The sequence below is a fragment of the Lepidochelys kempii genome, chromosome 2, assembly GCF_965140265.1.
Source record: "Lepidochelys kempii isolate rLepKem1 chromosome 2, rLepKem1.hap2, whole genome shotgun sequence".
In the NCBI taxonomy this organism is placed as follows: domain Eukaryota; kingdom Metazoa; phylum Chordata; order Testudines; family Cheloniidae; genus Lepidochelys; species Lepidochelys kempii.
This window is the reverse complement of record NC_133257.1, coordinates 210,531,184-210,552,468: the sequence shown is the minus strand read 5'-3', so window position 1 is coordinate 210,552,468 and position 21,285 is coordinate 210,531,184. Positions and strand designations below refer to the sequence as shown.

Here is a 21,285-nt window from a genome sequence, read left to right as displayed (position 1 = left end):
TGTCTGCGTGATAGAACTTCACCATTACTGACAAATGGTGTCAATAACAGGTAAAGCTGTTAGTGCTGAATACAATTCAGCTGCAAACGTTGACATAGGCAAGCTGTGTTCAGAAATTATGTACAGTTTTGTTTTGTAGACAGGGCCTACTTTTGAATGAAATCATTTGCACATATAGAGTTTTTGCCTCCATACCCTACCTGCATTCATCTTCCTGATTTGTGCATGCAGATGGTCACTGACTTTCTCTTGAAGAGCCACATTCATTGCAGCTGGCACAGAGATGCACATTACACCTTCCAGCACAAGTAAGTCTCCTTACATGGTAGGGAGGGCAGGTCTTTGATCAAAGTTTTCCAACTGAAGGAGATAACTACTGTACCAATTATACTAGCAAGAATTCTCTGGAATGCTGAAAATCACCTGAAATGTCAAATGGTGTATCTGATAGAATTGCACTGTGGTTTCACTGCTACTGTTGTTAAGGGGATGTTTTACCTCTGCAGATATATGTTCCAATCCTTAAACTACAAGTGAAAGTATTTGGGGATTCCAGTTTATTGCAATCCTCAGTGAAAGTTTGCCCATAACACAGTTTAATCCCTAAACAATCGACATTCTTTGTTGGAGACAAGCCAGGACTAGAATCAGTTTCAATTTGATAACACTTTATTGGCATACCAAGCAAACACAAGTGGTGTCAAAGTGTAAAAAGGGAGATTGATCCCTCAGGCATCTGTCAGAGGTAGGTATAATTTGCCCACAGCTGGGCTTCAGAGTGTGTTTGGGGTTTGAGCCCCTATGTCTATTTCTGAATCAGAAAAAAAAATTAAAGAAAAAGACCTATTACTTTTCCCAGTAAGTTCCCCTCCAGTGTAGCATTTTTCCATACAGTTCATTTTCTAGTAATTTGTCCCGGCTGATGATAACTGTCTCAAGGGACATTTCACCACTTTAAATGTGTGAATTCCTTCAGCATCAGTTTTTTGTCCTTCCCTACCCCATTTCCCTTGGGAGGCAATTCCACACTCCAATAGAGTTCACTGTCAGGAAGTTTTCCTTAGTCTACATTTGCATGCTCTTAGTTTCATTTCATTATGCCTAATTACTGTTTACAGAGAGGTTGTGTCTACACTATGCTTTTTTTCAAAATCTTAAAAAACACCATCGGCTGCTCTACACTAGCTCTCTCACCATTACTAACACAATGGACCTGTAATGGTAATAATACAATGGTGGGTGAATTTTAAGAGAAAGCAGAGTGTAGTCAAAGCTGATATAGTTATAGACATAACTTACCCCATGTTAAGTGTTCCCTCTCCCTCCTTTGGCCACAAATATATAGGTTGTAACAACTACCGTTACTACAGTCCCCTTTGTTACAATTTAGCAATAGTGAGCTCTGCTAATCTTGCCTCATAAATAACTCTCTGCGGTCCCTCTCATTTTGGGGGGTGTATTTCTCTGTAATCCCACCAGTTAGTTACTCTTCACATTCCTAGTAAAGAGATGCAGGAGGAGTGCAAGATTTTGAGTGGACCCTTAAAGCCATGTAGGATTAGGACTTTGCATTGGAATTTTTTTCTGCTACATTGTAAGCTTGAATTGGATTTACCATCTGTTATCATCCTAAAATCTCTTTTCTTTCCTGCATCCAGAAATTATTGCAGACTAGATACCAATGGGCTCTATCACCCTTTTAAGGGAAAGCCCATTGTAGGATACTGGAGAGCTAGGGGGATTGGGAGCAGGTCCAGCTATAAAGTCCATCCCACAAACTGGAGCCCCTTTTTGAGAAAGAAGTTTAGTTGGTTATTTTCAGGCCAGCACAATTAAATCCCTTTAGAAAAGCTATTTCACAGGCTGCTTATTCAGACAAGGCTTACAGACAAAATGAATAAACAAAGGTACATACGTTTGTCCCAGTCCTATAGGAAATGCACAGGAATTTTCACCTAGCAGTAGCTTTCCTAAGAGCCTGATCTCTTTATATGAACTTCTGAAAATTCGATGCAGCTGTCCTGCCTCCCACCCTTGAACTCCTAAGGAAACTTCTCTGGGTCCTAATTTCCCACACTGTATGCAGATGTTACCTCTTCTCACTGGAGAAGCTGGGACATGGGGCTTAATCACTGCTGGGCTCCCTTGTGGGTTCTGAAAGGGTCAGAAACGTGCATCAAAATGAAGAAATCTCTGCAAGCTTATCATGAAGATTCCTCCCCTACCACTGTCAAGAATGGGGGTTTCTGTCCTTCTCTTGCCCGGGGGCTAGACCCCAGAGATCACCCAAGATCTGCATTGAGCCTAAGCAATCCTCAGCGCAGACTCAGTGTCTCTGCAGCAGCTTATGATCCTTCTCGGCAGAGTGGTTCTAATGCCAGAGACTCCCAGCTGCAGTTGCTTGCAGAATGAACTTAAATGGGGAGCAACTCTGTGGAATGGAGCTGTGAAAAGTAACACTGGCCTTGCTATATTACCTTTATACCCTGATCTCTGCAAGGCTATAGAGACAACAATGCAGGTGAAATGCGAAGGTCCAAAGCATCTGCTTTTATAGTTCTTTTGCATGGACTCCTGGATCCAGAAAGCACCTTCTCTGTGGGGACAGGTGGAAATGGAGGTGCACAGGAGGACATGATCTGTTTATGGAGGGAAACACTTCTTTCCTTCCTTGAAGATTGGTACCATATTTGTATTTGTCCAGTCTCCAAGTACCTTCTCAATTCCCCAGGATTTCCAGCATGTGCATTAGCTAGTTCCCTTAATCCTTTGGAATCTACTATTATTGCATGCATTTCTACAGGGCTCATCATACTCTCTAGGCTCCCATTGTACTGTAAGGCGGATGTCCTATGGGAACTGGTTCATTTCCAGTCCTAAGGAGTGATCGCTGGAAGAAATATGCTGTCCTGGGGAGGCAAGAGGGTTTGTAGCTGGTGGGAAGCAGGGCCAAGTCTGAATTCTTCAGAGGAGTGGTTGTGAAACTGCTCCCTGAGAATCTCCCTACTCCTCTAACCTGTGCAGTTACATGACTCTGCTGCCCTTGCAGCTGTTTTCCAAACAGTCCTTCAGGCCAAAGAACAGCAAGGAAAGACAGGGTGTCATGGTGAGGAGTGGTTGAGAGTTGGGATCACTGGGGGGGGAAGTATGTCAAATCTGGGAAGTGGGCCTAGTAGCTGTGCAAGAGAAAATGAAAACTAATGTTCAAACACTGGTTTTCTCATTACGCTACTGTATACTGAGCTGAGAAGTGTTTTATGATCTCTGATACTAGGAATCTCACCAGCTGGTATAGCAATGATGCCTCTTAATAGCAAGATACCTATCACAAGTTGTTCAGAAATACCAACCGTTTCCAGCTTTCTTTTAATTCATTTCCTTCCTGTTACTTTCTTCCATTAAGTGATTGTGCAAGCCCCTAATCTCAGCATGGTAACTGGATCTGGAAATAGTGCATAAATCCCAGGGCTACCTCTAATGGAACATGTGACTGAATATGGCTTGATCAGAGTAACAAGGTGGGATCTAGTCCCTGCCCAGAATTAACTTGGGATAAATCACTACCATATTTGTCTTGTTTTTCCTTATTGTAAAGTGGGGAGAATATTTGAACTAATAACTTCCCTACACACAGAGTTATACTAGTTTAATCTGAAGTTTGATTTTAAACCAGTTTTGTTAAACTGGTACAAGTGGTTGTGTGGACATTCTTGTTTAAACCAGTCTTACTTTGGTTTATCTTAACTCTATTAAATTGAGTTTAAACCTCAACCAAAATAATTCAGTCAAACAGAAATAGGAGTGTCCACACAATGGGTTGCCCTCGTTTAACTAAGGTCTTGTCTACTTACCCTTCTTGTAGTGCTTTAAGTATGTTGGTTTGAAACTGATATAGGTAAGCAGTATAACCTCTAGTGTGGGGCAGTTATACCAGTATAAAGGTGTTTTTACAGTTATAGTTTATTACTGTAAATTTAAGGGAATAAACTATATTAGACTAAGACAGCTTTATACCAGTATAATTGTGTCCACAGTAGGAGCTGTACTGAAATAGTAAAATCAGTACAAAAACTGTATTTAGACCAGGCCTAAAATCACCACAAGTCTGTGCATAGACAAGGCCTTACCTACCTCAGGCCTTGTCTACACTAAAAACATTCTGCTATCATAGTTATCCTGTTAAACCCTCCTAGGGTAGATGCAGTTATTCTGATATATAAGCATATCTGCCAGCATATCTCATGCCATTTCCCTAAAACAATGATTTTCAACCATGGGTATGCGTACTCCTGGCATACACAGAGGTCTTCCAGGAGTACATCAGCTCATCTAGCTATTTGCTTAGTTTTACAACAGGCTACATAACAAGTACTAGCGAAGTCTGTGCAAACAAATTTCATATGATCTGTTTATACTGCTCTATATACTTATTATACACTGAAAAGTAAGTACAATGTTTATATTTCAATTTGTTTATTTTATAATTATATGGTAAAAATGAGAAAGTAAGCAATTTTTCAGTAAAGGTGTGTTGTGACTAACTTCTGTATTTTTATGTCTGATTTTGTAAGCAAGCAGTTTTTAAGTGAGGTGAAACTTGGGGGTACACAAGACACATCAGACTCATGAAAGGGGTACAGTAGTCTGGAAAGGTTGAGAGCCCCTGTCCTAAAAGACAAACTATGCCAGCAAAAAGCACTTCTACGCTAGCATAAGTGGATCTATACTAGTGTTTGAATCATGATCAGTGGAACTGGAATCAGAGCAACTGTGTTCCCTGGTGGGAGTTGATGGGACAGCAAGAAAACAGGGAACAAAGGGAGTTAGGCTAGAAGCAATGCAGTCCCACAGACAGAGCACACATAGGATTTAAAGTTCACTTGTTCAACTTAGCGAAGCTGAACGCAGGTTCTTTGCAAATGAAACAAAGCTAATATCTACATAGCTGTGGTGGTAAAATATTCACCCATAATCAACGTAGTTATGCTGTTATCAATTTTAAATGTAGCTCAGGCCATAGAGAGGCATTGTGAGGATTAAATACTTCATGTTTGTAAAGCACTTTGTACATGTAAATGCCATATAAATGCTAAGTATTTATTGTTCTTAATAGCAGCCAGATTATGCCCAGCTGCTCCAAGGGTATGTAATGGCAGAGGAACGTACGGCATAATGCCCCACAACACCTAGTACAGTAACTGTGTACTATTACGTTATCCAGACCACTGCAGAGACTGCTCCTTTTATGTGATCTGTGAAGTACAACACTCACCAAAAGGAGCTAGGAGCGGTGAGCAGGACCTGAAGAGCTGACCAGACATATTGGGAGAGAGTTTGTGTGATGGGGCTACTCACCTCAGGCAAGCGCCTCACAGCAGGTGTGCCTGCTTTCAGCTTTTGCAGCGCTTCCTACTGGCAGTCTCTCTTTTTCAGGCGGAATTTCAGTGACTCAGCCCTCTGGCCAAGTCACACACAGTCCATGTCTGAAACACAAACAGACCCCTTCCGGGGTGCCACAGCAAACAGGGCCTATCCCAATATCCTGGCTGGTCTTTGACAGCCCTCCCTGGACTAGGTCTCAAATAGTCCCTACTCTGGAATTGAGTAGGACTTCCTCTCTGGAGACTAATCAGTCCAACAGGGCCTATTCCAGTACCCTTTTTTGGTGTCTTTTTCTGCAGCCATCCCTGGGCTCAGTCCTTTATTAGGGCTCTCAGCCCCTTCTAGGATGACCAGATGCTAAATACAAAATATTGGGACCACTGCAGGGGGAGCGCCTTTTCAATTATTACACTCACCCAGCATGTTTGGTGGCGGGAAATAAATCTTGCCGGCAAAGAAAGAAGTACCCGCCGCCGAAATGCTGCTGAAGCCGTCAGCGACTGAAGTACCTGCCGCCAAAGTGCTGCCAAAGACCCAAACGTGCCGGGTGAGTGTAACAATTGAAAAAGCGCTCCCCCTGCCTGTCACCGCCGCCTAAGAAAAGAAAAAAAAAAAAAAGACACACGCGAAACAAAATATCGGGACCAATGGCATCCCGACCGTACTTCGGTAGGGACACGGGACAAACTGCTCAATATTGGGACGTCTGGTCACCCTAGCCCCTTCACCTGTGTCTGGCTGGGGGAAACCAGGCCTGCTCTCTACACCAGGTTCCAACACGGGGACCCTATAAATAGCAGCCACCTGCTGCTTCCCTTTAGCAAACTTGTTCCTGCTGCTGTTCCCTGGGCCACTTCCCTGTGCCCCAGCACATTCAGCTTCACCCTTACCTTTGGCTAAGTCTTGCTTGAGTCCCAGCAGCCAGCCAGGAGCACCTTTCTTGTTCCCCTGAACCCTGCTGGCAAGTGCTCTGTCCAGTCCTGCAGCCAGCCAGAAGCACCTTCCAAACTCCTCTGGCTCCAGCCAGCAAGCAACTGAATCTACTCTGTCCAGCAGCAACTTTTATAGAGGAGCCTGCTGGGCAGCTCCCTGCAACCCCTCTCTAGTTAGCTGCTTCCCATGCAGCCTCTCTAGGAAGCTTGGAGGACTCATCTCTTCCGCTTTTTTCCTGGGGCAGGGTGTGGTAGGACTGTGAGGCGTCCAGCAGGGGGGCTTCAGGTCTAAAACACCCTGTCACAGTTTACTACACCCCATGAAGCAGGGCATCAGAAGGTAAGCTCTCCCGGTGCACCAGGGGTTCTTCTGAGGCAGAATTTCTCCAAGAGCTTGCTTGCACTGTGAATCCAGGCCACTCCTGTAGCTGGGCTGTGATGACAAGGCACAACGGAAGCCTATGTTATCATTATTTCTGCTTCTGAGGCTGTTTGGAATACATCTTGGTACCTTGTGAACTAGCAAGTCCTGCTAATCAGATAAGAGTGAATGGATTTGAATGAAAATAGATTTCTGAGGCTCAAAACAGGCTCCCATGAGAGTGTAGTTAATCTCATAAATGCAGTATGTGTTCAGTGCAATTTAATGACCAGAAGTATGAGCATAAAATATTCCATTTGGGAACAATAAACGCATGTGGTAGGCATGAAGGCACAGAGCCCAGATTTCATTAATGTAGTTTTATATTTTGAAAAAGAATATTAAAAAACACTTGAAAATGCAAGATAAATGCAACAGTTGCTTCTACAAGTTTTAACCTTGTATTGCTTGGCCATTTTGACATATAAATTATTGCTTACTAGCTCTCATAAATACACAACACAATAATATGTACAAGCATGAAATATGAAAAAGAAAATATTGGCAACAGTGACATTTTTGGTAAATCAGACTATTTCATACATACCAGTTCTCATAATGGTGGATAACTACTAGCTGTAGTCCCTGAGAAGTTAGGTAAATACCTTGATTTGGGGTTTTCTACTGTTTTATTGTTAATGCAGGCTGACAGTATTATGGCACTCCAGTTAAAGAGAATATAACAGGCAAGTGTTCTTACCTCAGTTCACTGACTTCATCCCAGTTTTCTTAATAGTGTAATAAGAATACAATAAATAGACTATGCAAATAAATATTAATCTGCTAAAAAGTTTAGTATTTACAACTTTCTTTGTATTTTTTCCCCAGAAAAACTATTTTAATCTGGTTTTGGCAACATGTAATCCTTTTTTGCCACTGGCATCTAAGTGCAGTTTGTTAACTATCTAGAATTGGGCTGAAATCCGAAGCACACATCACAGAAGTATCTAGATGTGACATGCCAAAATCCCAAATCAAAGATCTGTAGCGTGACCCCGCTCTTCCCTTGTTTTGTCTAAAAACTGCTCTGAGCTACTAACAAACACACACAGAGAGTTTAATCTGGCATGTGGTTGGGGTAGACTGAGATTTAAGATTTTCGGTAACTATTCTAAAATGGTATTAACAGTGCTACCATTTTGAGGGATAGTGATTAAAGACCACAGTTTTGCCAGATCTAGAAACTGGGGGATGGATGCTCCACCCAGTCTCCTCCATTCCATAGTATTCCTTTTCAGTCGTCCTCGCAACCATCTTTCCCTCAAATGCTTGCCAGTCTCCACTTCAAAATGAGGACCCTGCCGGCCTTTTTTTGCTGCATGTTCAGGGCAGTTGCCTTCCTATTAATACTGTGGCTACAAGGTGAATATTCTCTGCATGGAGTGGATGCACTAAACATACTTTGCCTTTCACAGCTGACGATGTATCCAGATAATAAAGACCTCTATGTAAACTGCTGCAGTTTGTAGGACTGACTTCATACAAAATTACGTAGCATGACAATGTTTGAAATTTGGCATTTAGATGACAGAATTTTTAGTCGGACTGCAAACCTGAGTGTGGAGAGCAGAGTCATTCCCTCCCCTTACCGCGCTCCTCCCCCCCACGCTGTTGCTTCACGAGCAGAGAGGTGTAAACTATTACTACCAAGGCTATTGTAGGATAAAAGTTGCAGAGAATTGAGAGCCAGGTGCATTTCTAAAACCCTTATTCATATTGAGTAGTACTTTACTATGCACCTGTCCTGCTAATTTCAACAGAACTACTCACTATGAACTAGGGTACTGGATCAAGTCTACAGTGAGGTGGTATTACAGTTGTGCCACAATGAAAAGATCTCAACAAGGGGGAGCTTAAGAATCAGTGAATGTTTTAGTTAATGAACCCAGGGAGGGGACTCAGTGAAAATTTACGAACTGCAACAAAACAAAAAACAAGCATTATTTGTGATTTGTGTTTTTATACTGCAAAAATGAGTCCACTAAAGCTAGTGTCCTGACTTGAACAGTTTTGGTCTGTTTGCACAGAAGAGTTATTTACAATATGTGCAAGCACACCTACAGAAAAACATAGGAAATTTTTACTCCATGGCCAGCAAGAGTTTATTTTTCTTCTTTTTACTGGGTAAAAAGATTTCTTTAAAAAAAAGAAAAATCATATTGTATTTGATAATACCAAAGTACAAACAAATACATTTCTGAAACATCTGTTTCTTTTACATTATAACTGTACAATATTTCACAGATGGGGAAACCTGAATGCATCTGACAGAATTGCCCCAAAATTACTTGTTAAAGCTGCTTTTCTGTCCCTTTAAACCACAGATCACAATATGATGAAGAGCATGCTACTTCAGCCATTCTGGTGGACCCAAATGTCAACAAAAGAGCATTTTCTTGGAAGTCTTTCTTGTGTGATAAGACAGGCAGGCAGACACACAGTACACCTTCACTGCCACTGCAAAGAGGATTTTGCTATAAGGCTCTCTACAATAAATGGTATTTACTGTGAAGCACATTACGTCATCTATAGTATATACTAGATTATTTCATAGAATATCAGGGTTGGAAGGGACCTCAGGAGGTCATCTAGTCCAACCCCCAAAGAACTTTTCTGGACCATTCCTTAGCCCTAAAAAACAACATTATGATGAGAGGGTACTGTAGACATGAATACATTGCGAACGTGACTTAAAACATAGTAATGCCAATGAATATTATCTTGATTTGTCTAAATGAAAATTGGGGCAGGGGTGGAGGAAGAGAAGTGTTAGAAGGATATAATGTTGAAAGCCTATTCAGGTTTCATACATATGGAGAATGAGAACCTGTAATACATAAATTATGCTCATTTTTTCTTTCAAAACATAAAGCATATGCTCAGCATGTTAGATTTTACTGTCTGTAACAGGATATTTCCTGTTGTTGTTTTATTCAGTAGTAGGATGACCTTCCGGAAGGTGTATAGGAGACTACAGTCCAAGCAGTAAAGCACTGAGCTCCCTTTTTAATAACCAATAGCATACTAACTGCAGAAGTTAGTGACAAACTAGGATAACTGGAATGGGAGCAAGTAATAGAGGTTTTTTAACCTGTACCTTTTAGATAGAGGAAGAACTGCTCTAATTGAGTTGCAGGATAGCCCTCTTGGTCCCTCAAAAGGGGAAATGCTGTGTTTGTCTCCATAAACTGTGTCAAGATTAGATTTATCTTTTTACTGTCTGCTCTGAAGCAAATTCTTAAGAGAAAGTGAAATTAGGAGCGTTTCAGATATCAGCTTCTGTTGACTTACGACCTCCAATCAGGACACACAATTGCATTAACATGCAACACTGTCTTATACAAGTTATTTTTTATATTCCCATTCTGAGGTGTTTGCTGTTCTCTCAAATAAGACACTCCTCCGCAGTCAGTGCAGCAACATGGATTGCACAGTATTTTTTTCCCCCAACAATCAATACTTCGGCAGCCTCATGTTAGTGAGGTCCATACTGTATGGTGAATTGTGAACCCCCATGTCACATAGTGTTGCTTGCTGGAATGTTTTGTTATGGTGACATGATGCTTCCTTTCCCTCTAATACTGGCGGAGTCTGGATTGAAAGTTACACTGGACCACCAATATGGTCACATAAACCAAGCTTCTTAGCTTAAACAATGCTGCTCTTCTCCTTCCTTTTCCGATGATAAATGGAAATGGCACTATCCTTGCCCTGGAATGCTGTGAACAGCTCCTTTTCTTGCTTTGCTTGATTTTCCTGTATCATGTGACTACTGATAAAACTCAGTAAACTGTTCTCATATAGGGAAGCAACATGCTTGGCATAAACATTCACTTAATTAAAAGTGCTGCAGTTACAAGGTTACATGAAGCTGCGGGCGCTCACGCTCGAGGCTCTATCCGGTGAGAAAGCTCAAACAGCGTTTGCTGGTTGTCAATGACATGCAGGTGATAGACATGTGGCTTCAGCTCTTGATTCTCCTTTGGAGGAACTTCATTGCCTAAAGTTTATAGGGAGAAAAGGAAATGAATCCGAGATCAGTTTTCTGACTGATCCATACTTTTTCCAAATCTGAGCCAAACATGCCATTAAAAATGGCAAGTGAAGTGTGATGGTCCAAAACATCTGCAGAGGACCAGATGCTCAAGTGGGAAGATCCTTATCCTCAAAGGGGAATGGAGGGGAAGAAAGTTCTAAGCCATGGAGACACAATGCTCTGAAACTGCAGCTTTGCCCCCTTGTCTGCCTGCTTTCTTGACATGCTTCTGACACCAGAGAGACAGGGAGCGGGAGGCATAAAGCTGGATTTCCTCATGTTGGGAATATGCTCAGCAGTCCCTCTGAGGCTGATTTAAGTGCTACTTTTTAGTGCTACTCTGTAGTCTGTCAACAAGAACAAACTCTGAGCAGGGGCTGAGGATCTAGCATTGAGTGTTTAAATAGCTGTAGAACACATGTACAACAGCAAGTGGACCCCTGAATCATTTCCTTTTGATCAGGTGAAATGTGACAATGCAGAATAGACAGAGGACAACTCTTCAAAGATTTTTTTTTTTTTGGTCAAGTCTCTAGTTTTGATCAGTTATGCTTTTGATTTCGGCTAAGGTGGCAGAAACAAGGGAAATGCTGTTATTTCACACGAGTTCCCACAGCAGCATGGCTTTAACCATGCACCAGAAGAAAACTGAAGGGTGGATTGAAGAGAAAACTGAGATGTTATCTGCCACAAACTCTAGTCGATGTTCTTAAAGCAATGTTAACAAAATTACCATTAAAACAAACAAACAAACAAACAAAAAATCCTGGAACCAACAAGCTTAACATCACTGCTCTCTTAGCTGCTTTTGTTTCATCCATCCCCATCCATACTTTATCCATTTAGAATGTAAATTCTTTGGGGCACTAGTATTGTCCTTATATTTGTCTATAAAGTGCCCACCACAAATTTAGCACTATGTAAATAGTCACATGACATTGTGAGTTCAGACAGTTCTGTATGCCACTATTAAAGACATTACTGTGCAGCACCTGTCCACACACTTCACAAGCACCTGGGTGATTTGTAAAACACTGCAGCAGAAATGAACAGGAGATAAATTGGAGTAGGATGTTATAGGAGACCTTATAGTTCTCAGGGAACAGATTCCATGTTTTCAGCAATTGTGCTAAATACACTGAAAATTATTCAGAATTCAAAGTCTCAATAGCACTTGAAATTACAAAAGGCTGAATTACTGTACAAATGTTAAAGCTGCTATGCCAGATTTCTGAAAGACTATTATTTATTTTCTGGATTTAATGTGGAAAAATATTATTTCCATCAGAATGGCATTTCAGTATTACTTAGCCACACTATCATTTTCTAACCCATAAAGTTTTTGGTCTGCATGTTTAATTTTAAGACAGTTATAAGCAACAACAATATCTTTTGCTTAGTTTTATTTGAATTCTGTTCTGTGGTGAGATGCCTGCTATTTTTAGTCCAAACCAGAGAGTAATGCAGGAGAAAGATTCACGTTCCTGAAAGCTAAATAAATCCACTGGAAAAGGAAGCAGTCCATAAAGTCTCAATAAATATTCAGTGAATTCATTTCATGCCTAAATGAATTTAACAAAAAACAGTGCCTACAGGAATATCTGCATAAACTGTTTTTTAAATGCCAGCTTCACAATAAGGCCAAGCTTGTGGTAAAATAAAACAACAACATACTTCAAACCAGCAGACTGTGTGATAAATCTTGGGTATTAAACCTGGATTTATGTCATGACACAAATATTTATAAAAAAGCAAAGATGTCTTTAAAAATTCATTAACTTATTTTGCAAAAGATCTGCTTAAAGAAAAAAATTAATTAATTCGCTGAATGAGATTTACAGGTAAATATTCAGGTTTAATCAATACGTCCTTTAGGGCCTGGATTAACAGAGTGAAAATAAGAGAAGATGTACTTACCTGCATGCTTTCCTTTCAGCGCACGTGGAAATAACTGGTTCATAATTAATAAGTAGCCTTTGTATTCTTAAAAGACTGCAACTATATTAGGTGACATTATGAGCCAAATTTTCAGCAAAACTCCCACAGACTTATCTATTTGAACACCCAAAATGGGTAACTATGGCTGCAATTACCCTTTTTGTATGCCCACCTGCAGGTTTTCATATACACCCCCATAGGAAACTGTAAATACTGTAGACATGATTAGGAAAAAAAAATCTAACATTTATTCTTCAAACCAAGAAAATTCTAGGTTAAGGCTAAATCACAGGTCTGAAGTTCCTCCAGGTAGAGTGGCATTAATGTGGCATTTATTTTGGCCTTAATGTGGCATTTATTTTAGTGTGTTTCAATTAGAACCCTACCACTATAAAAAATATTGTGCTGTCTTTCCCCTCCCTTGTATAATAGTAGTGAAAGTCATACAGAGAATAAGAAGAAAAGTTTATAGATACCCAATTGGTATTAGTGGAACACTATGAAAATCCACAATGATATGTCACCTTTCATCTAGTGAGATGCCAATACAAGTTTGAATCAACTGCTGAGAGTTCATGTAGGAGACTGGTGATTCTCCATCCTAAACACACCACTAGTTATGGGAAGCTGTAGGATACCTCACAAGCTCATCAGGTAATTAGAGGTTTCAGAGTAACAGCCGTGTTAGTCTGTATTCGCAAAAAGAAAAGGAGTACTTGTGGCACGGTTAGTCTCTAAGGTGCCACAAGTACTCCTTTTCTTTTTTCAGGTAATTAGAGGCCTTTATGATTTTTTTTCTTCTGATGCAGGTCTGTAAAACTCAGGTCTTGTGTAACATTACAGGTAGATGACTCTGCATATTGGGGATTGGGAGAACACAGCATTTTGTGAAAAATGTTTTTCAAACATTTTCAAAATTGTTTTTTCTGGAAACAATTTGGAAAGTAGCTGTAATTATATTCTGTTTGCTGAGGTGACTTTCACAATACACTCTCCCCTCTTCTAGGTTAAAACAAACGGCAAATATGTTTTACTGTAAAAGTAAACCTGGGCCATGGGAGAGGAGACAGAGAGACCGGGAAACAGTTCTTTTGATAAGTATGTAACTAATGAGAGACAAGTAGTAAACTGTTTTACTACTACTTACCACATTGGTTATTCCTGCAATGTCTCAGTGATCGGACAGTATCAGCAATCATGTGCTGTGAAATAAAACGTACAATATATCAGTGCAGAAATCTGACAGGGGGGCTGTTGCTAGAAAATCCTTCCCTAGCCCCACACTTTGCAACAGCAATAGTAGCAAAGGTGGGAAAGGAAGGAGGCAGGAGTTGGAGACATTTAGATTAGATGGAGAGAAGGTGTTTGTTTGTTTGTTTGTTTGTTTTTGGCTTGGTGTCAACATATCCTGAAACAAGGTTAGTTCTTTTAGACTCCTTTCACAGAAGGATTTTGTTGACACTACACAGACAGAGGGGGTCTTCCTAGAAACCCATGGAAATTGACAATGAAAAGGGTAATTTCTCTATGTTTCCTTCTTTCAAAGGAGATGCTTGAAATCCACCCTCCCTTTCCCCCTCATGCTTAGTGGAGTAGTGTGTGTCAAATGCACTATTGGACAATAGTTTTAAACTGTTCCAGAGAAAGCAGATTTGTGTTCATGTGTGTGAAAAATTACGTGACTTCTGTTAAAGTAAAAAACTCCAAAAGAGGAAGATGTACTTAATTGCATGCTTCCATTTCAGTGCATGGGGGAGTAAATGGTTCATAAGTCATAAGCATCCTTCATATTGTTATTAAAAGGCTAAAACTACATTCTAGGCTAAGTTTTCAGCAAGATTTTCCCCTTCACTCAGTTTTTACAAGTCAAGATTGTCTATAGAATGGTAACGATTTGATTTAATTTGATTAGTTGATTTTAAAAGATTTTTACCGTACTGTTTTTCCTTAGCCAAAATAGGGTGCAGATGGTTGCTCAAATTAAACAGAGAAAAACCTTTAAAATTTTGTTTCACCGTTAGCATCACATCCTTATTGGATATCAATTGGAATAGCTATGTCTAAGTTAAAAGAGCTACATTGATTTTCACAAGTGGAGGATCTGGCCCATAATGCTGTTAATGAATGTTTTCTTTTGATTGCACTTAGAATCCAAAGGAAAGAGCCAATTGAATTGGGCCAGAAGCCCTTGACTGAATACAGTGACTAAATTAAGCAACCTGCCTGCAATTAACAACAGCAATATGGCATTTTATGGAACCAGTACAGGCTGTTCTCACACCTCCTTCAAAACCCAGTCAGAAGTGGAAAGGATTAGCTTCCCCGAGCAAAGCATAAGCTTGGAATGATGTAGCATAATTCATCTCTCCACAACCACAATATGAATTGTTTACAATGTTCCCTCACAGAATCGTTTATGACGAGAACAACTGAGTATATGCTTAATGAAGACTTCATGTTCTTTAATAAATCAGTGAAGCAAAATCATTTTTTTCATCTGTGTTCCATTTACCATGAAATTTCTCAGTCTCTTACACTAACATCATTTTCTTGCACTGATTAAAATAAAGTTCTAATGAGAAGTCCTAGGTTTGCATGACCAATTTCTTAAATCCCACTAGAGCTATGACATTCCTGTGTTCTTCTGCTGTTGTTGCATCTTCCAGTTTATATCCCATATTTTGAATTTGGCTTTCACAAGTAAAGGAGAATCGACTATGTCACTCACAATGTCACACTGTGCTTTCTTCCCTCTTTTCAGAGTAACAGCCGTGTTAGTCTGTATTCGCAAAAAGAAAAGGAGTACTTGTGGCACCTTAGAGACTAACCAATTTATTTGAGCATAAGCTTTCGTGTAGCTCACGAAAGCTTATGCTCAAATAAATTGGTTAGTCTCTAAGGTGCCACAAGTACTCCTTTTCTTTCTTCCCTCTTTGTTACTCAGTATGGGCTCCATCTGAAATTAGCTTCTGTGGCTGATGCCCCAGGGAAACTGGCTGGACCACTTTACACTCCATTCTCATGGAGATTGATCACAATTCTTCCTTCTTTAGTGGCTTCATTAGGCATTTCACACTGTCCCTCTTACTCTGCCTGACCCAGCTGTAATACAGAAAACCTGTTAATTCATCTGAAAAGGGACAGCTATTTTCTGATTGTTTTAATAGATGGCTGCATACCAGTGTGTGATAAATATGGAGGAATGCATACAGTGACTGAGGCCATGTCTACACTATAAAATTATGTCGACCTAACTTATGTTGACATACAGCTGCCAGAGTAATTACATTGCTTATGCATGTCTATGATTTACTCCTTGTGTATTGCCAGTGTGTGGTACTGTGGGACAGCTCTTGAAAGCCAGTAACAAAGCAACACAGTGTCTACTCTGACACTGCATTGACCTAACTACATTGACCTTGACTCTACACTGCTCATGGAAGTGGAGTTATTAAGCATAACGGGATCAAAATTTAACTATAGATGCGTCCGTAGTTAGGTCAATGTAAGCTGCCTTGCGGCAATCTAACTCTGTAGTACAGACCAGACCAGAGATTTGACTGGTAACCACTCTTAGCACATGATCATTAGCAATAATTCCACTCTTTATGGCAATCCAGCTCATCAGTATGCTCAGAAGTCCCACAGATATTTTTGGGCATGATCCTGAAAACACTTATTTACATTACATGTATAGTTCTTACTACTAGTCCACAAAGGGACTGCCTGTAAGATGATAAATACTGATGTGTTAGAGTTTACAGGATAATACATTAAAGTAGCAGCGGTGGCCGAGACATGTTATTACTACAAGAGATATACAGACGGTGGTTGTGATTGACAGAGGAATAATGAAAGAAGCTATATTTCAGCAAAAGATGTCAGCAAAGAACATGAAGATACTTATAATACAATGGTAACATTTAGACTAAGGTTACCATATCAATATAACCTCTTTTTTGAACCTCTTTTCTCTGTCCGGGCGGAGGTTTCAAATTTCAGGAAATGTCCTGGGTTTTTGTAGAGCAGGCAAGATGCAGCTCAGAAAGAGCCCTGATTGGTCTGCTTCCAGATTGCTCCCTCCCTGAATCTGCAACTGATTGGTCTGTTCCTCTACAAGCCACAGCTGCTGGATTCCACCCACTCAGGCCTTGGCTCTCAGCTCTGGGGAAGGGATCCTGCAGGGAGGCACTGACTGATGGCTATCACTGCGTTCTGGACTCATGCCAGCTGCCCTGCCACTGTGACAAGGAGTGACACTGTCCTCCACCTTCAATGAATATGCCTGTCACAGGCATCCCTGCTCCCCCACCTCACACACACACACACTCCCCTTCCCATCCAACCCCATACTTCCCCTTCTCTCTAGTAGTATCCTCTTTTTCGGGAAAATGAAATACTGTAACCCTAATTTAGACCTTATTCCATCCATTTATTCTTTTTTCATTTGCAATTCTCACGTTAAGGCAAGGGACACAATAAATATTGGCCTAAATAATTGTAATCTAGATCTTACAAAACAGAAAGTTAAATTAAAAAGTGCAATCCCCCGAGCTTTTGCTAAGTCTGGTCTATAGACTTTCCTAATTGACTCAACAGCTTATAGCTTTTCTTCCCTTAGTGAATTTATTTCTTTGCATTTTGAACAAGCTTCTGATTCATTGTATTCATATCACATTGAATGCAGGAAATAAAGATTTGAAAATCCTGAATCTAATGGAGATATGAATTTCAAAGCAAAGATGCTTTCATATAAGGAAAATTCCAGTACAGCTGTGATGGTAGGTATACTGCTTCCGTACAGAAGATTTTATCTCTCTCTCTCTTTTTTTTTTTTTTGGCAAGATCAATTTCAAGCACAATTTTGAACTTAGTTATTTGCAGGTGCAGTTTAGTGGCTTAATCTTGAATCAACTGAAGATGATTGACACACTTCTTGCTAATTCCATACCAATAAATCAAATACTTAAACATCCAAATGAACTAGAATAATGCTTATATGGGGTGGGTCTACATTACATCTTTATCTTAAGAGTTCTCACCCTTGCTACCATTGGTGGGAGCACTCATGCACACAGGGCTGCAGGCAGATTTAACAACCATGTTGTCTGATCCTTCTCACAGCAAGTCTAGATGACATGGTGGTTGAAATGCTGCTGGCTGTTGATAACAGCCTTCAGTAGGGACAAAATCCTGACCCCACTGACTTCAGGCTATCTGGAACCAGCCTATCACCTTGTAGCTCCTACTGGTAGAGCTGCCCTGGTGACAGCAGTGGTAAGAAAAAAACAAAAGGCCTGATTAAGACTGAGTTGGAATCAGACCCTCTGTCTCCAATAAATTAATATATAGGCCTGTAAGGGATGTTTACTAAAATCAGTGTGCATCAAGGACTAGTTCAATTTACATCTTAATGAGACATACTTGTGAGAGCAATTGAAGAAGAACATGCTACTAAATTTATATGCAAACACCTAAAGGTCAAACAGTTAATGGACTTGGCACAAGAAAACCTTTTATTAAATGCAAATTAGTGTTCTTCAAAGCACTGCAACAAGAAAAGGTACAAGAATCGAATTGAACATACAAAGAAGGGACCACCTAGATTATAAAGTTATCCTGGGATGAAACAGGGAGAAATGAATTGGTCTCTCTGTTTACTCATACAATAGGTACTGAATAGAGTAAATTAGTCGTTTCCACAACAAAGACAGAAAAAGATTAAGATCAGAAGGAGAGATATGCCTCATCACTTTTTGACACATATCACATACCTAAAGGGTGGACAAGCCTGATGATATTTTGCTGAAACATGAAACTCCAATATGTACACTTTGTATCATGCTTAACCATACTAATGTAACTAAGGCCTAATCTGCTCTAGAAAAGGTTTGCCGGTATAGCTATTCCAGCAAACCCTCCTAGAGCATACACATCTTATACTGGCAAGAGAGTGCTTTTTCTGGTATAACTTATACCAGTCTCTCAAATAAAATAAACTATTCTAGCAAAAGCACTTTCCCCGCCAATATAACTGTGTCTACACTAAGGTTTTTGCTGGTACAGAGATGTTGTAAAGAATCACACTCCTAAGTGACATTACTATACCAGCAGAAGTTTCTAGTGTAGATCTGGCCTAAGCTAAAAGCCTAATGCACTACCCTCTACATAAAGATTTATTTAGCTGTATTAATATTGAGCTTTTATTGTGTATATTCTTCCTCTTTAGCTCCGACCCAAATCATAAAGTTACTTTCATTTAAAATAACTGGAATTAGTGATGACTGTTAAATTGGGGTGACCTGCTGCTGCATACCTTGGGGGAGGGCAGGGAGGGAAAGGGAAACTAAACTCTGAGAAGAGGCTGAGCAGGGAGAAGAGGCAACAACAGTTTGAGAACTTATGCTTGTTTAGATCGTGGGGCAATGCACGCTACAGGTGTGTAATTTGTAAAGCACACCTAATGTGTTGTGCATTAGTTGGTCCATTTAGACCCTGTTGGTGTGCATAAAGGTTCCCTAGTGCACTTTACCCCACCATAGACAAACCGTTAGTCAAGGATAAATATGATGCTGTGAGGGAGCTGGTGAAGCTCATGGAGAGAACTGAACAGGCTGAGAGATACTGTGCTTGGTTATCACAGCATGATACATTTAACACAAGAGGTGGGGAGAAGGGGAAGAGAGAGAGAGAGAGAGAGAGAGAGAGATGGATTTCTCCACAAAAAAGAGGAAGTTGTAAAAGATAAAATGTACATACCAGCTTTTCAAAATTGACAAGGTTATCCAGAAAAGTTTTATTTCCTTCATGGATGAACGTTACATCTACAAAGTTTAAAAAGAGATACTATATTATTAAATGTCATGGCATTTTTTCAGTTGTTTTAGATACAAAGGAATGGAATGGTGACAAAGGAATAACAAAATAAGGAACAAAACAGTCTCATAAGTATTGCGACAATGTCACATGTTTGTGTTACTTACAGGGCACAAACAACTATCATTGGTTCTTTCATTAAAAAAAAAACAGAAAATGTGCACCTTTATGGCAACATTAAGCAAGGGAAATTTCAAGTACAGAATGTGAATTTATTACTCACTAAACATAATCTAGGGACTTCCAAATAACACTCTTTCTATCAAACAAGACAGATGATACACTGTGCTGTCCAGGGCTCAAATCAAAAGTACAGTGGTTGATGGTGGGAAGGGGAGCGCAGTAATTGTCGGTGCATGGGTTCCACCCTCCCTCCCTGCACACGGTGAATCTATCTGAGCAGCTAGAGATTTTAGAGTGGTTGAGGCAGGGCTGTGGTAGATCCATGAACACAGAATTCTGCTGAATAAATTCTCTTCAGGAGGAGGGGACAAAAAGGTTGTAGAGACAACTGTTTTCCGTAGGTAGTTCTGCAACACCTTCCACCCGCACACACCTGATTACTATGAAAGTCTACTACAGCGATGGGCACATAAAGCGACAGACAAATATTAAATACAATCCATTAAGCCAAAAATCACCTTGCAGCAAATGCCAAGATTTAGCTCTTTGGAAGTAAAACAGTTATTTCTGGTTCCACAAAGCAGTACTAGGGAGAGTTTTTAATGGAAAAAAAAGACATCAGTGGGAGGTATAGGACTACACTCAGGGCAGATTTCCAATTAGGCACAGTAGGCACATGCCTAGGGGCACCAGCATTCTAGGGGGTGCCTCAAAGTTAAAAGTGGGTTATGTTTTAATTATATGTATTTTTTTTGGTATTTTATTGAATAAATATTTAAATTACCACATATTTCTTTTCATTTCATTTTTTACGTAAAACACGAAGGTCAGCTGTAGGCAGGAGGGATGCTGAAGGTGCTGTGCCTAGGGGCACGTAAGGTGTAAATTCGGCCCTGACTATACTTGGCACCAGTATGCAAACTGCATGCAGTATATAAAAGGAAGGAAAGAGGCAACACAACTGTTGCTAAGTTAAATTCACACTGAAACCGTAACTTCAGAGAAAAACTCTTTTTTTCAGAGAAAAAGGAGAGACAATAGCAGTCGCAAGACCATATAGTAGAACTGCTGGTTTGATCATGAAGAGTATCTACCTCAGAAACATACATATTGGTGCCTGCAGTGATAAGATGCTTTTGTGGCACCATTTTAGTAAGATGATGGGATGTCACAAAAACACTCCGAAGGTAATGGCCATGTTTTCCAATTAACAAATAGTCCTCAGTAATTGCATTGTATGTATCTTTCCATGGAATGCTGTGAGATCCCATGCAAAAGGACAACAAACCAATTTGCCTGCCATTATGTACCATGGCTCACTATTGTGGTATCTGAACAACCCATCCCTGTTCTGCCCCATTTGGTCTCCTCTGCCAGTGTAGGTGGAGGAGAACATCAGTCCCAATGCAATTAGATTATAGGATTGCAAATCTGCAGCTGAAACAATAACATCTTTCTTTTTGACAATCCCAGAACATAAAAACAGTCAAATTGATTTACTTCCTTTTGTTTCAAAAACTCACTCTCAGGTATCAGCCTGAAGGGGATTTTGTAATTACTTATAATGGAAATTCTAA

General features: G+C 40.1%; 1 protein-coding gene across 3 annotated transcripts in view; it reads right to left on the bottom strand.

Moving 5' to 3' along the window:
- Positions 1 to 7,018: 7,018 nt before the first annotated feature.
- The window catches only part of RAPGEF5 (Rap guanine nucleotide exchange factor 5), a 219,319-nt gene continuing 205,052 nt past the window's right edge, over positions 7,019 to 21,285 (bottom strand). For all 3 annotated transcript variants that reach the window (XM_073333740.1, XM_073333743.1, XM_073333742.1), the window contains exons 24-26: positions 19,469 to 19,533; positions 13,857 to 13,911; positions 7,019 to 10,735 (exon numbers count right to left, since the gene is read on the bottom strand). In XM_073333740.1, the coding sequence (XP_073189841.1) occupies positions 10,617 to 10,735; positions 13,857 to 13,911; positions 19,469 to 19,533 (239 nt within the window). In that variant the 3' untranslated portion in view covers positions 7,019 to 10,616. The remainder of the gene's footprint in view (positions 10,736 to 13,856; positions 13,912 to 19,468; positions 19,534 to 21,285) is intronic.